The sequence below is a fragment of the Anser anser genome (assembly GCF_964211835.1).
Source record: "Anser anser genome assembly, chromosome: 8".
NCBI classification, from domain to species: domain Eukaryota; kingdom Metazoa; phylum Chordata; class Aves; order Anseriformes; family Anatidae; genus Anser; species Anser anser.
In genome coordinates, this window is record NC_139728.1 from 22229184 (window position 1) to 22245895 (window position 16712).

At 44.8% G+C, this 16712-nt stretch overlaps 1 protein-coding gene across 2 annotated transcripts in view; it reads right to left on the bottom strand.

Moving 5' to 3' along the window:
- The window catches only part of EIF2B3 (eukaryotic translation initiation factor 2B subunit gamma), a 97917-nt gene extending 81558 nt beyond the window's left edge, over window positions 1–16359 (bottom strand). Inside the window, exons 1-3 of one of the 2 annotated variants that reach the window (XM_083846902.1) lie at window positions 16174–16359; window positions 15830–15978; window positions 13759–13898 (exon numbers count right to left, since the gene is read on the bottom strand). In XM_083846902.1, coding sequence (XP_083703028.1) covers window positions 13759–13898; window positions 15830–15977 — 288 coding nt within the window. In that variant the 5' untranslated portion in view covers window position 15978; window positions 16174–16359. Of the gene's footprint in view, window positions 1–10436; window positions 10571–12136; window positions 12239–13758; window positions 13899–15829; window positions 15979–16173 lie in introns of those variants that run through there. The other variant, XM_083846903.1, reaches the window with a different exon arrangement.
- Between the last annotated feature and the right edge of the window lie 353 nt (window positions 16360–16712).

A 16712-nucleotide genomic window follows, 5' to 3' on the forward strand; every position in this document is an offset into this window, starting at 1 on the left:
TGCAGACTAGAAAAATGAGAAAACATGTGTTGCAAGGAAATCTCTAATTTGAACAAAATCAGCCTCAAGAGTTAGAGGAAAACAAATGTCAGATTGCATTATAAACAGAAGAGAGGCAAAGTATCCACGAGCAGTAGAACCAGCTTCTAACAGACCCCAAGACAGACAAAACATTGAAGTGAAATGCTCAAAGTTTCCAAGGGCGCAGTATTACAGCTGAGGCTTTGACAGGAAAAGGAGAAAATCAAGAGATTAGATAGACTTTGTCCCTCCGCTCAGCCTAAGTTAACACATGCACAAACAGAGAGCTTTGCATCACTTCCTGTGGCGCTCACCATACAACAAGGGGGAGAGGAACAAGTTATAATTACTGCTGGAATTAAGACTGAGAGTTTTAAACACAATAGCCTGGAACTTCACCCATATGTTGCATTAACAGCAGGGTTTGTGCGTAATACTTTTATTATTCTAAAGAGAGAAAGGGGAAGAACAGTCTGGCTGTGGGCAAACATTCTGCTTGCTTGCTCGCATGCTCCAGGCGAAGCCAGGGGTACCTCCCAGCAATCGCATTACTCACCACTCTTCAGATCAGAAAAACTTACATCCAAGGCTTTAGAGAACCCCTTTTTATCTCAGCTTCCATGAAGAGTCCTCCAATTTCCACACCTGTGACCTCTTTGAAGCTCTGTTGCTGTTGTTGTAACTGGAGCAGGGAACCTCTTTTTTTTTTTTTTTTTTTTGATGTCTAGAGGATCTTGTTAACCACCAACTCAAATGACCGCCTTTGGCTGGGAATTCCCACTCTGCTTTTGTAATGGCCTTGATAGCAAGATTCAGAAGAAAAGCATGATTTAGTGCTTTGTTAGCACACACGAAGCATTTACCTGCTGCGCGTTTACCCTGCAAGAGCAAGCTTGCTGTAGGCTAGCATCTTCATAACCCTAAGGATCTAGGGCAGGGGAAGCACAGTGTCCTTCAGTCAGAAATCCAGCAGCAAGCAAAAGATGGAAAGATTTGTTATTATTTTTTTAAAGAAAGTAGTAAAGTGGAAGAGACTTAAAACACAAAAACAAAAAACCCCAACCAACCAACAAAAAAGAACACCACATAAACCAACCAACGGAAAAACAACAGAAAAGTCTAATGCAGGAGCCAAGGGAGTCTCTTCTAGTTTCTTGGATGGCCCCGAATTCATCAGGTGAGGATACCTAAAGGCAATGTGAATGCCTTCACACACACAACCTGTCAGCATCACTGTTTATCTTCCCAAAGAAAGCTGGAAGAAAGATGCCAGGAGCTGGGGAGGAGACTTCACCCCAGTCCTATCACACGGCTCATCCAGTGCATTGTATCTGATGGGATCCTGCAACAAAAACACCATTTTAGGTTATCTCTCTATCTCAAGAGCTACCATCCAAAATCAATATTTTTTTAATTTACATATATATAAGCTAGGAACAGGAAAGATATTCAAGCCCTGAAGGCATCCTGTCTCCTCCCAGGAGGAAGTCTCCTTACCTATTGCTGAAACTGACATGTGGGGTGGAAGAGGGTAATTTACAGTTATCAGCAACTAAAAGCACAAGTTAAGCTCATGAACTCGTGTTCATCTCTAATTAAGAATGTTTTCAAAGCAGGTCTTTGCTATTGGGACACTTAGTGAACAGCAAACCTTCTGTTCTAGGCATAAGCTTTGCAATCCATCTTCCCTTCTGGTTCCAACTACTGCAACATTTGCTGTCCACACAGAACTCCGAAAATCGTTTTTCCAGCTTCTTCCTGCAGCCACACCATCCTTTTCAACAGCCGCCCCTTTTCTGTCACATCAAGCACGATTTGTTTGCATGCTTTTAAACTGCCTCTCTCCTTCACCCCTGTTCATTTACCAAATCTTCTGCCTTAGAACAACGGAGGATGCCAGCTCTATCACCTACCTGTGTTTTCCAGAAGAGGCAGGTTTATGCTCTTCCAGGCTAACCTTTATACCCTTTACACCTTTGCATTCACCTGCAAGCTACCACAGCATGTCATTAAGATCCTTGTGTCTGCTACCACTACACCTACAGAAATCTGACAACCGCCAGGCAATCAGTATGCTGGGACACCAGACTTCATACACCGGCACACAAACTCCTCTTTCTTTACGCTCCTTCATTTGTCTGAGGCCAAGCATCATCTCCTGTGTTTATGTCCAAATTCTAAGCATGCCACAGAAGAGACTGGTTTCTGCCACCAAAAGCGAGGCATCCAGAATACGTGCACTGCCACTCACGAGAACCACGTGTGCTAAAGCTCAGGGAAGCATCCCATAACCCAGGCTCTCCAGTTCAGAGAGGGTGAGCCTGGCAAGCCGGATTCTCTCCTGGCTCAACGTATCACACGAACAGATCACTTCTTCACAGGCAGGAGAACTCAGAGACGAACGGTGCTCTCCTCGTCACTCCTGTTCCTGGAAGGAAGGTTTCCAGGACTACCTGGACGGCAGCACTGTCAGACCTGCTGCACGGCTGCTCTTGGACTCTGCCTCCCACGAACAGCAAGGAGAACGCCGCAGTCGGGCTCCAAGCTCAACAGCAGCGGCGCAGCAGGCTTGCTGCCAAAGCCCAGAGCTCAAGCCCAGGCTTAACACTTAATGCAAGCAGAGCCTTAGGCAGTCAGGTGCTGTAGTCATACAAACAATAATAATAAAAAGTAGTCCTAATGGAGCTCAACTGGCTCAACTTATTGAAGAGAAAGACAGCCTTTGCCCACAGCCCGCAGTTACCTAAGCAGCAGAAGATCCCAGCACCACAACAAAAAGCAGGCACGACTGGTTCGAGGGCTCGAAAGCAGCGTCCAACTTGGAACTAAAAGGCAAGGTGTTTTAAGAGTGACAATAAATACCATCTGGAATAAGTTACCAAGGCGTGTAATAGACTCTTCAGCAACAAGTATGTGTGGATGAAGACTTGCTATCTTTCAGAAACACACTAAGTCAACCATACTGTTTGGGGCTAACAGCCCTACTTATGGTGTGCAAAGTCCTTTATAGACTAGGGGATCAAAGCAGATCCTTGCAGTCTCAAAACCAGATTACACAAGAAAACCAAGACGTATGCAGCACATGTCCTCAGGAATCATTCTGCCATCCCATGGCTAGTATCAGCATGATCTTAAAAATGGTGTGAAACGCTCTTTCCAAAGTCGAGCCAAGTCATTACACAACACTCAGCGTCAAGTCTGCTCTAACAGAAAACCCAAATGCTAATCTGCTTCGCAAAACACAGGCTCAGCAGAACCAGCCCCTTTGAAACACAGCTCAGTGGCACTGTCACTCCTTCTAGCCTGCACGGAACTGAATGTCCACATGCAGCGAAACCCTTTAAGCTTTGTTGAAATGTTTTCTTTTTTCCCCATAAAAACTAGTCACACAATGTTACGTAAAAATGCTATGTTTTGAATCCTAGATTTCTATATAACCTCCTACCCGATACTGGTTTCTCCTCTAGCACCTCTGCAATTATGGGTCTGCAGCACCTGGTGTGAGAAACACATTATGAAAACTTGAAAATCTCCACTGCTAGCATCCAGAATTTTAACCACCTTCCCAAAGGAGCTAACAGAAGTTCTATTACAGAAGAATGCCTAAACTTGCTTCAAGAAACTCTGAATACACAACTGTTATTCCCTTCTCAGAGAAGAAAAAAGGGAAAAAAAAAAAAAAAAAAGGAAAACCTACTTAACTTACACGGGTTTCCCAGTTAACATAACGTGACAAAAATGCAAAATCAAGTTCTAGGCATCCTACAAGTCCACCAGTCTTCACCATCGCTTTCGACCAAGTAAACAGTGCTGAGCATTTTTTTTCTGCCAAAGCGACAGCCTCTGGGGCAGGAGGTACTGCTCCTGTGATCAAGATTACACTACTGCACTGGGCTGCAAAAACAGACACAGGAAAAAGCCCTCTAACTGTGACTCAAGGGGTTGACATTTGGCATCTCTTCCCTCCCACACCTGCCAATAACTGGAACTATGCATTTGGGTTAACACGTGAAATTGTGTTTGATCTAAACCATTCCATTTTGTCTTCCGAGGGATGAATACTCACTAACGAATGTCACCTTCAACAGAGTAACTGCGACAGCTATACGGCCCACAGCTGCCATGAAAAGCTCCGTGCTTTTATGAGGGAAGGGCTGTTAAGATTCAAGACCTACCCAGGATGATTCCACACAAGTAGAAATCATCCAGGCTCAAAATAAAGGAAAAAGGCTACAGACAACAAGGAAGGAATGATATTCCAGAAAAACGTGTAAATTTTAAGTGAATGTCTCCGTGGAAGTAACACCCTACCTGAAGCCAGAGCTGCCTTCTCAGGAGGATGGTCCAAGGAGAGTGGAAATAAGCCAAGAATTAATAAGAGTATCGGACCATGTGGTGACCTAACATTCAACACAAGACCAGCATCGAGGAACACCAACCAGAGCCCTACACAACTCGCTCTGTCTGTGGAGTCCAGGGTGATGTCTTCATGCCCCCATCCAGGCACGGGGCAGAGTTTGTGTTTTCAGGGCTCATGCATGGAAGGGCTTTGGCTTCTCCACTGACAGCACCAAGGAAAGACAGCAGCTGAAGGATACAGACTCCCGTTTTATAATAATACCTTATGCTCTCTTTGGAAATAAGATGCACAAATCCATTTCACAGGGACTCATTTCTTTGATTAGTCATCACAGAACAACTCCTGAAAACTATAAACCTGAGTTTGACTTATCAATATAAAAGGCTTCCTATGCCTGATAAAATGAGTTGCTAATAAAGAACCATTTGCCTTCGTGTGTCCATCTCTAACGTGCACATGAAGGCAAAGAAAAGCGTTAAAAAGTGCAACCTGGTGTTTCACACTATGTATACTCTAGCTGTAAATTTCCTTCAACACATAGCACATTAAATTATTTACACAAGACTGTATATACTTTAAATAGCGGAAAATGAAGGACGATTTACGAAAAAAAGAACACTGACTTCTATTTACTGCCACAAAACGAGAACTAGTCGTAGCAGCTCACACAGAACAGGGAAAGATATTTAGCAGAATGCTTTTAAAGAATTTTTTCAGTTATATACACGTGCAAAGAGCTTACTCTGCCTGTCGCTAAAATACACTGAGTTTGCGTGATTCATCAGAAACCACACAGGGTCTAACTGAAGACGTACACTGCAATACGGGAGAAATTCCGACAAACTTCCACAGGGAAACAGGAGGTATTGGTCGACAGAACGAGCACAGGCCTAGAGGACAGGACACACAGTGAGACATGCAACAATTAAAACTGCGAGGCATCTCAGGCCTGTCAGCAGCTCTTCTTGCAAAACATCTAAGGTCTTCGCCTTTTTTTTTCTGCCTGCGTGTACAATGGAAGGCATCCTCCTTAGCTGACAATGCGCAGAACAGAAAACGCCCTCATAACCACTCTTGATGCTAACCTTCAGAGCTAATTGCCTCATTCAAACTTCTGGTGTTTTAACCCCAATCCATTGTAAACCCTAGCAGCAAAATAATTAATTTAATTAGCTACATACTTCTAAAGCTGAGTAACTTTTTTAAAAAAAAAAAAAAAAACATCCAAAAACCCAACAACTGTTGAACCCTTTAACTCTCATCCTGCCAGGAAAAACAAAGATCAGAGCAAAGTCCCGAACACATTCATCAAGCACACAGTCAGGCTGTGCTATATCATTCCCCCCAGCAATATCACCAGCCTGAGCACCTGCCAGTATAGCTGTTTTTTTTTTTCCCCCCCACTAAAACAATCAGCTGTGCTTTGGGACTTGGGCGTGCAATCCATAATTAATTTTGCCTAGCACTTCAGTGGTGGTAGCTTTCAATCACACTCATTGACTGAATCAGAGGTAGAAATGGGAACAAGATGCCACGTACCCAGCGAGCTGCCATCTGATTTGGCTGCTTTTCCCACCCAGCGCTAAGGCCATTGTGAAAGGGAGAATCAAAAAAGCATCAAGAGAGCAATTTTTATTTGTGTTTGAGACACTCAAGTAAACTGCATCTTCTGTCAAGCCTGCCGAAAAAAAAAAAAAATGATGAAATTCTTTTTACTATTTTGAAATAGATGAACAGAATAGTTAGTTAAATCATGGGGAGAGAGATTAATTCCATTTTTTTTTTAATTTCCACTGACAGTACAAAAAAATGCATAACTATATATTATGGGGACTGAGGTTTTTCTTTCCACACTCACCAAACTCTGCTTGGCCGTACCAAAAGGACTCAGATTCCACCTTCCAGCCGTTACAGCAAGCCTACTTACATCATGTGTTTGGAAAGGAGATTTTTCAACAGAGGAAGTGAAGCGCTTCGCCATGCCGTCCAAGACTACACGGATCAGTGACCCTCAGCAGCATACAGACCACCACCGTGACATCACACTTTCCACAATATGGCTCCCAAAGATGCACATACCAAGAGAATCTGGAGTTTCAGTCTTTGTTTATTTGTTCAAAGAAAGTTGGTTTTTCTTCTTCTTTTGGGCAGCTTTTTAGGGTTTGTTTTGCTTTGCTTTTTAAGAGCTGTATTACTTTCAAATCTTACTTTTTGAAGCTGGGAAAACCAGGTGGACCACCTGAGATGAAACATTTCATATGCAAGCACTCATCAGTGATAGCAGCAGAAGCCACGCTGATTAGTTCACAGCATATTAGTCAGGGCTTCCATTAACACAACTAAGGACTCATCAAGGAAGGAAAATGTGAAATTGTTCCATTGCTGCTACTCTGCTGGAACACCACATTTTAATCATTGGCTGGAGCATAGCTGAGTGACAGGAGGGAGAAAAATGCTTAACAGAAGATGAAAATAATATAGACTCGGTGCAGACAAATGCTCGATCCAGGCACACCCAATCCAGTTTGAAACATTCATGATTTAACCAGGTTTCCCAACCTGCTGCCTGAAGAGGCCCCAGCCTGAGCGGCGGCACCAGACAGCAGCTGTGTGGGTCTGGTAAAATTTGTCAGATGAGTAAAGAGGCCAAACATTAGAGAGGTCTAAATTTTAGAGGAACTCATCTGTAAACTACAGTGACAACCCACGCTTTTTTTTTTTTTGTCAACACTAACCTGCAAGCCACAGAAAGGTCTGCAGCAGTTTGAAGAATGTTACAAGCAGAAGGTCACAGCAATACAGTTCTCAAAAAGGTTTTCTGAGTCAGACTTTAGCCTTCTGCCGTTCCAGGTATCGCATTACTTAGTTTATTTAACAAAAAGAAAAAAAAAAGCTTCTCATTCCAGTATAAAAATAGGGGGAATTTTTTGTCTTGATTACCTCTCCTGGCAGACTGTTCCATAATCCCATCCTGCTCTGACTGACGAAAACCTTCCCGGAATGTTCAGCCTTCTCACACAGCCATTTTAAACTCAATTATATTCCACTTCGAATATCTTATCTCCTTCTCTAGTGTTTGTTCCGCATTTGATGCTTTTGAGTTCCACACTTCCACAGTATTCCAGGCAAAAAATCTTCCCCACACCTTAAACAATTAATTTCTCATTGTTATCACAAAATACATTACCTAATACATTCTATTATTGCATTTACTTTTCCCTCCTCCACCACAGTGGCTGCTCACTGTCATCTCATTTCAACCAGTTCATTCTAAGATGTCATGATTTACTTTTGGGCTCCCAGTCGCATTTCTCATCAGTAATCCCCAAAATCCTGAGTTGTGTGTCACCAACCAGAGTCTTGACACTATTACTGTGCTGTAACATGGCAGGCCGCAAGACATGTATTTTTCATACTCATCCTGTGTACCATCCAAAGGAGGTCTACTAAACCGTGAGAGAAGCCTTTCAAGAAGCCAAATGGATGGAGACATAAAACTGGACTGGAGGATTCACAGAGCAACGTTCTGGAGAGAATGGCTCCACAAAAAAAAAGCCTTGACAGACACACCAGAAGCCCTTACGTTAGGACTTTTTATAAACACACTTTATAAAGTGTGTTCACCAACACCAGCTACAAAGGAGAAGCCTTCCTAAGTGAGCAAGGGGATTACATTACATAAAATATCAAGAGACATCAAAAGAAGTTAACTTTTTGAAAGGCAGTCTACTGCTCCCAATTACAAAAAAAATCACAACTGAAAAAATGAGCTGCCTACAAAACAAAACTGCAGCATCATCTACTGCGTGCAGCAGCCAGCACTCGCATCTCTTCTTTTGGTAGAAAGCATATCAGGCAACACCACTGAAACTGTAAGGACTTTTACTAATTCCCCTATTACTCAGATTGAACTCATCTGAATACTCCAGCCCGCGCTGCCTACCAATGAAAACCAGAAACAAGGACTGGAGACAGTTACTGAAGAGAAAGCAATTATACGTGATGAAAAAATACACACAAAACCCACACTTCTTTACAGAGACATCCCCCCCGCAAGCACACTGCTAGCAAGTTAGCAAGCTTTGTATGCCAAATAAAAACAAATAACAACAGGAACACGGAAGTTATCAAATGACACCTTAGCACCTGCTCTGTCACACCTGTACCATCATTCTTAGTTTACAGCAGCGTGTTGACAAAAGAGTAAGAGAGGTGGAAAACCCTACTTCCTGAAGGAGGGAGTTTGATTTGCATTTCATACAAAAATAGCTTATTTTACACCTATGTTAACTCAAGTTTTGATTTCAAGCACTCACTGACAGGTCAAGAATATTCTTTAATGCAAATAACAGATTAAGACAAGGCTCCAACCAAAGCACGAGCCTACAACATTTGCCTTTCAGAGACAGAGAAAAGCACAGATATGGAACCTTTTTATATACCTTTTTATATAACCAAGGATACAGTTGCTTTATGTGTTGCTTGTACAATCTACCAGGGTTGCTTGGTTCAACATAGCTCTTCATTACCCTCAAAACGATCAAATAAAGGGTGTTTTCCACTACTTAACACAGCTTTTCAAAACCTGATGGGCACACAGCAGAAGACATCCATGGTATTGCCTCCTTCTGTGTCCTGTAAGTCTTGCTGGACTTGTCTCACTTCCATACTGGGGGTGAGGCAATAATTCAGAAAGTACTGAAGTTTTCGCTATGTAAATTACCTCAGAATGACTATGGCGGAATTGCATGTGTGAACAACTGAAAGAAAAATGGAAGTCAGAAGACATGGAAATCAACGTTCCTGTAGTGAAGTTACTCAGCTACACGGGCTCATCTTCCAGAACATGAAATCTCCTTATGTACCATCCTTTTGCCAAGGCCCCACCTGCAATAGGGGAGATCCCTTCACTGTTCGTGACCAGGCAAGGTCATCAATCTTTCATCCAAACCTGGAGGCATGGAAAGCCGGTTTGTTTCTCTGTTTAACCCGTTTGAGCTCTCCCACTGGCATAGATCATGAGGTGACAGAGATCTGTAAACACCCCTGTGGTGGTAAAACTGCAGTTTCAACAAAAGTATTATTATAGTACCATCAACTGTGAGTCTACAGTCTGTGTACTACTATATCCAACCCTATATATAAACAAGAAAAGAATTAAGCCTTTACAGTTTTACCATCATTTTCAGATTTCGAACAGCTACCTACTGTCAGTCCTGTAAAAGATTAGGACAAAACTAGGAGCTTAAAGTGTCAAAGAAATAACAGTGACAGTGAAATCAAACATATCAAAAAAAAAAAAAATAAAGAAGAGAGGAAACTGAAACAGTAGCTATGGAAGCTGCCAGCAGGTACAGTTACTGTAGCAGGATCCTGAAGCCAAGGGCATCCTCAGGAAACGCTAGGATTGTCCACAGGAAAAGCAATGAAAAGATCCGATCTGTTGTCACAAAGACCATAAACAAACTGTTGTCATATCCTTACATAAAAGGAAACATTATATATACATGAGAAACTCCCCTCTGCACAGTTTCAACTTGTATTTAACCTCCTGTCCTGCTGGCTTCTTCAAGGTGAGGAAACTGAGCATTCAATATGCACGCAGGAAAGATGACCTTGCACACAAAGCCATGAGAGATTTGAGAAAGCTTACAGTGTCCAGCTTACAGTGCTGTTATGAATTTTTTTTATTTATCCTAGGTAAGTTACTTCATCTCTTTAATCCTCGGTTCTCAGTCCTAGAGCTGTGCAGACAAACTTATTAGTGGTGTTCATTCTTCAGACACCAGAATTGAGTGTATTAAAACAACAACAACAAAAAAACACCACCCCACAAGTCAGTTAAACAACTCCTGATAAAGAACAGGCCAGTCTGACACCCAGGCCTAGTAACCCAACGAGTGGAATTTACTGAACCAAGTTCTCTGATCATTACTTTTCAAAAAACGTGGCTTTAGGAATCAAGTTCAGCACGTTATCTTTATTGTGGGGAGGATCCAAGAAAAAGTTACATTCAGAAATGTAATCAGTATCAGACACCTAATGAAGCTGGTACCTCATCGATCCGGTGTAGGCTGAGACAGCCAAAGATAACAGGAAGAGTTCCAGTAGAGCAAAGAGCACACATCTACTGTATCAGCTCTGGAAGTTAAGATGTCCAAAAAAGCTTCTGTGTGTAGAATGGATGAACTGCAAACAAAAACTCAATTAGGTTTCCTGTGCTTTCATGCAATTCCTGAGCAACAGGAAAGAGTGAGACTGCTCGAGTCAACTGCTTGTTACCACACACGAAGACAGTTTTACCTGCCCTCAAAAATGCCAGCACCAAAAAGGGATAAAACAATGAAATCCACCTTCTCTCAGCTTTGCACACATGCATTCTTACAAAGCTACTGAATGCAAGTCTGCAAATCTAACCTCGCCATCTTATCTTCACAGCATCAAACTTTATTAACGAAGGTGCAAGGCCGCAAAAAGATCTGCTATTGCAGCAAGCAGCAGTGCTACCATGGCAGAACTCAGTCAAAGGCCGGACAAGGCAGCAAGTCATGAGATTTCAGCCTTCAGAGCGGTCCAACATTTCTCCACATTTCGGGATTTGTGATCAGCAGTTCTGCTAGCCTTCCACACACTTTGTACAGCGCATTTATAACCTTGGCATTACTCCACGTCGCTTGCATTGCACACTGGCAAGTTGTCCACGTTGTGCCACGGTACCTCATTTTTATTGAACATACTTGCTCTTCTGTCTGTGGGCAATTAACTCAATTTGCGACAAATAAAAGTTTCAGCAACCAGCTTAAACTCCTCATCAGGCCTTTGGCATGGGCTGCAAAAAGCCTGCCAGCAAACTATGGCCACAAGCAGCAGTTGTTTTCACCAGGGAAACTCATTCTGCAGCGAGGTCCCTCTCCTGCTACACCACGGGCAGAGCCAACATACTGCAGCTTTTCAGCTACTTGTGCTGCGTAGTTCTCTCACCTCTATCGCACGGGAGAGGGCATATCCTGTAAGAGGCACGCGAGTGGTATGCATTTACTTGAGAAATGACTCCAAAACACACAGTGCAGCAACCTGTCCAAGAACTTAATATCGGCTTATTTCAAATAAGAGACCACTATGGCCCTCTCTGGCCAGAGGAGCAAGCCATGGAATAAAAGAGAGAAGCAATTGCTGCCACTCACACACACAAGTTTACTGAAGAAAAGTTGTGTGGTTTTGAATGCTGCCCCACATCATCTTTAAGTCCTTTTCTAAGGGGAAATAAACAAAAAACCACAACACTGCCTCCTCTAAAGACACAGTCTATTTTCTTACCCCCACACGCTTTGCTGTGGTCTCTCAGACCTCCCCCTAAGCAAAATAGCCTGGATTGCCAAAAAGTTGGACAAGTAGACAGCTGGACTGATCACTCCGAACAGACAATAAAACTGTAAGGCCTGGGTCAAAATTTGCAGTGCAGAGAGATTTCCTTACTGCATACACATTTAAAAAATACTAGCAAACATATTACAGAGGGCAGTTCTGCACATAATAGAAATATTCAGTTAACTTAGCTGTGATTTTGTTGATTTTGCTTTTTGCCTTTGTATCTTCTCTTTGCTCTCTGATTTATTCTAGCCTGTGCATTAATCCATTGCCAAATCTCTCTCATTGTACCACCTGGACGCCCATATTTGCCTGGAAATTTTCACCATGTCTTGATTGTCGTCTTTATCTTGGAAGTACACAGCCTCTTAGGCTGCAGTTTATTACCTTCAATAAGAGCCTGAAGACAAAAGGCAACTCAGGACTTTAAATGATCCATTGATGTTCTGTTGCAACCTTTATTTAAACAGCCAATTTGGCTAAGATGGCCTAAACAAACAGGGAACAAATCAGAAAGATTAAGTATATGGCAACCACAACAACAAAATTCCATCCTAGATCTTGGTAAGAGTTCCAAGAAGCATTTCCACCTTGCACTGGAATGTTTTTGTTTGTCCAGCTAGAAATTAAAACTCAAGAGACTATTATTTTCATTAAACCAGCATCTGACTGCTGTAAGCAGCCCTTTATCACATTTGGGCACCGTTTATCTAAGAGCTTCTCATGGGACCAAGCCAGCAGAAGCAGAAAACTGATGCCTAATTGCAAGAACCAAACCCAAGCTCACTCACCTATCGGTGTATTGCCTAAGCTAAGATGACAAAGAACATTCCTACAGAAATGCTTCCCCGAGCACCAACTGGACAACAGCTATCATACATTATGATATTGTACGAACACTGTATGAACAAACACAGCCTTTTAATTAACCTGCCAGAAAGCTAACTCTGAATGAAAAAGCAGCTAGTGCCCAGCCTGGATTTGCTCCAGCCTTCCTAGCTGTCATTTGTGGTCACTTTGAGTCCTTGCCTGAGTTCCCCCACAAGACGACCTATACAAAAGTCAGATCTTCTGCAGATCGGGAAATCCAGTTACCTGCAATAGTATTACACGGTACAGCTCTTAAACTATTCATAGAATCATAGAATCATAGAATATCCTGAGTTGGAAGGGACCCTTAAGGATCATTAAGTCCAACTCTTGATACCGCACAGGTCTACCCAAAAGTTCAGACCATGTGACTAAGTGCACAGTCCAATCTCTTCTTAAATTCAGACAGGCTCGGTGCAGTGACCACTTCCCTGGGGAGCCTGTTCCAGTGTGCAACCACCCTCTCTGTGAAGAATCCCCTCCTGATGTCAAGCCTAAATTTCCCCTGCCTCAGCTTAACCCCGTTCCCGCGGGTCCTGTCACTGGTGTTAATGGAGAAAAGGTCTCCTGCCTCTCAACACCCCCTTACGAGGAAGTTGTAGACTGTGATGAGGTCTCCCCTCAGCCTCCTCTTCTCCAGGCTGAACAGGCCCAGTGACCTCAGCCGTTCCTCGTACGTCTTCCCCTCCAGGCCTTTCACCATCTTCGTAGCCCTCCTCTGTACACTCTCCAACAGTTTCATGTCCTTTTTATACTGTGGTGCCCAGAACTGCACACAGTACTCGAGGTGAGGCCGCACCAGCGCAGAGTAGAGCGGGACAATCACCTCCCTTGACCTACCAGCGATGCCGTGCTTGATGCACCCCAGGACACGGTTGGCCCTCCTGGCCGCCAGGGCACACTGCTGGCTCATATTCAACTTGCTGTCTACCACAACCCCCAGATCCCTCTCTTCTAGGCTGCTCCCCAGCGTCTCATCGCCCAGTCTGTACGTGCAGCCAGGATTTCCCCGTCCCAGGTGCAGGACCCGGCACTTGCTCTTATTGAACTTCATGCGGTTGGTGTATTAAAGCACAATGAAAAAAAAGATTATTTTAAACAAATGTCTTCCAGTCAAGTTCAATAAAAGACAATAATACCTTAATTTTCTGGTGAATATGCCTCAGTGAATCTGCCGTACCCATGTCCGCGTTGTCACTGATGCACACAAAGTCCAGCTTCATTTTTGTGTCCAAGTTTAACATTTTTTGGATTTCTTTCCTTGTAATCACAATGACCTCTAGGACAGAGGAAAGTGGGATGAGATCAAGCAAAAAAATTAATATATTCATCACAAATAGAACACATTCAATTTTTATCGGCAGTACCTGACGAAGCTATCAGAAGGCTTGACTGATGTAACTGTCTGACGGTACTGAACCACAAGCTTTTGGCAATAACAACTTTGGCAGAAGAGAAGCTGTTAACGTGACAGCAATCTCTCTTGCTTTGTATGGGTGGGGGACTGTTGCTGAAAGGGACACATGCGTGCGAGTGGCATGAATCAGCGAAATGAAAAAGGAATGTCTTCCATCATTAACAAACGGCCTCAAACTGCACATCCCTCAACAGTATGACCTACAAAAAGCCACCAATGAGACCCTGTGTTAACACCATCAGCGTTTCAGAGCCTTGCCTTTTGCCCGGCCTCATCCTGTATAATCCTCTGTGGGCAACACCACCAACTACAGTATTACAGTGCAATAGTTAAACCATTGCCAAGCAGCAGCTTGGCAGGGGAGTGGAGTAGTTTGTGAACAACAAACTCATTCCACCTAAAAAAGAAAAAAAGGTAAAAGCATATTTGAAGTGTATCAATGGTGGCATGAAAGCATATTTTCCAAAACAAAGACGAAAATGCAGGCTTCATTCCAAGATGAAGCACTTGCAGTTGGGACAAAGGGGAAGCAGCGAATCAGACCGTGGAACACCTACTTACTCACATAAACAAGCAGGAAGAACCCAAACATCACACGATAATAAAAGCTATGATTCAGAGAGGATTCACGCCATCAGAGTATTAGCACAAAAGTGTCAGCTTGGTCGGAGGACAGAAGCAAGAGAAAAGCAAGAAGGTGTCTGACTGCTTACTGAAGCTGCGTATACAACCTTGCATGTCCAAATTTTCACAGGGCATAGAAGAGTTCTTAAGGATTTCTTAATGACACAAAACGAAGGCATAGGTTTACGTTTATTTTTCCCTTTGTTTCTTAACACTGACTGTGCGAGTGGCATGAATCAGCGAGATGAGAGAGAAATGTCTTACATCACTAACAAATGACCTCAAACTATACATCCCTAAATGGTATGACATACGGAAAGGCCAACACACGTAAATCACGAGCTGATCCCTACAACTTCAAAGAGAAGAGCAGCAGCTAGAAGAAGAATTCACTTTCTCAAGACAGGGCACAGAAGAACAGCACAGTCATCCAGAAGACACAACAAAAGCAGAAAGGCAAGGACAAATATAAGTGTGAAAACTGGAGATGCAAATGGTACCAGGAAGTTTTACGAGTTATGGGGAACACTACAGAAAGATCTGGGCCATCACCGAAAAGCTAAACAGAAATCTAATGACAGATAATGCGAAAGAACCTCACCAAAAATTTATCGCTTGAGCTCTCTTGTGAAATGAGGCCCAGAAAACAGCACTACCAGCCTGCCAGCTCCCCCTGCCCGGCTCTGTCTAAAGGCCAGCACTCAGCGCCGTGCTGCAACAAGAACTAAATGCCTCAAACAGAACAAATAACCCTGAACTTCACGCCACATTGGAACAACAAACTGAGAGACATCCCAAGAGAGCTGACACGCTTCTCATGCCATTTTTATTAACAACTCAGGGAAAGAGACGAGAGAAAGACTCCAGGTTAACAACGCTCGGAAGGACTCCAAACTTAAGCACAGCACGTAGATGAGAAAACCCTTGGTGAGGGGGGAAGCAGGAAGGGAGCACGCACGGATGTGGCCTAGAGTTAAAAGTAAAGGATGTGATATGGGTGAGGAGCAGTCACAATTAGGTCTGCTGCGGAGAGGAGGCCTCCGTAAGGCCACTGCCCTGACGAGCAGCGACAAGACAAGGCGTGACAACGAGGAGAGGCTGGCAGCTGGCAGCAGCAGGACACCGGACGGGTGAGCCCGCCGCCCCCCTTCCCCCGCACCCCGCCTCACCTTCGAAGCCGGCGCGCTCCAGGAGGTTCAGCGGGTACCACAGCAGGGGCCGGTTGCCCACGGGCAGCAGCGGCTTGGGGATGCTGGCCGTCAGGTCCGTCATGCGGGAGCCGCCGCCCGCCGCCATCAGCACGGCCTGGAACTCCATCCTGCAACGGCACCGAGAGGCCGCGTCACGGCCGGGCCGGGCCGGGCCCAACCGGGCCGAACCGGGCCCAACCGAGCCCCCCCGCCCCCCAGAACCCGCTGCGAGCCGCCGGTACCACCGGTACGTTGCGTTAAGTCACGTCACGTTACGTTGCGTTACGTTAAATGACGTTACCGGCCCGTTACCGGTACGTTACCTCCGCTCCGCTCCTCACCGGCTCCCTGACAGCACCGCAATGGCGGCGCCGGCGCGCAGCGCGCATGCGCGCGGACAGCCGAGTGGCTCGAGGAGCGCCGAGAGCATCGATCCCCCCCCTCCGCCTCGCCAGGGAGGCGAGAGGAGCGCCGACGGGAGGAGGGCAGGCTGCGGAGCGCCGATTCATCGATCTGCTGGGGGGGGCTCGAGGGGACAGCGCCCCCTGGTGGGGGGGGCAGTGTAGGGGGCATGGGGGGTGGTAGGGGGCGTGGGGGGGGTTATAGGGTGCACTGCATGAGGGGGGGTTATAGGGTGCACTGCAGGGCAGCAGCTCGCGGGGTGCATCGCAGGGTGCCTCGCAGGGGGGGTACTCTATGGGGTGCATTGTATGGGGGCATTTTGTGGGTTGCCTTGCATGGGGGCACTTTTTGGGGTGCATCCCCAGCCAGGCACATCCCAGGAAGCTCATCCCACCACCCAGGTGCTTTACCAGGGGAACCGCTGAAGGCACAGGCTCCTGGGATAACAGGGTGGGGGTGC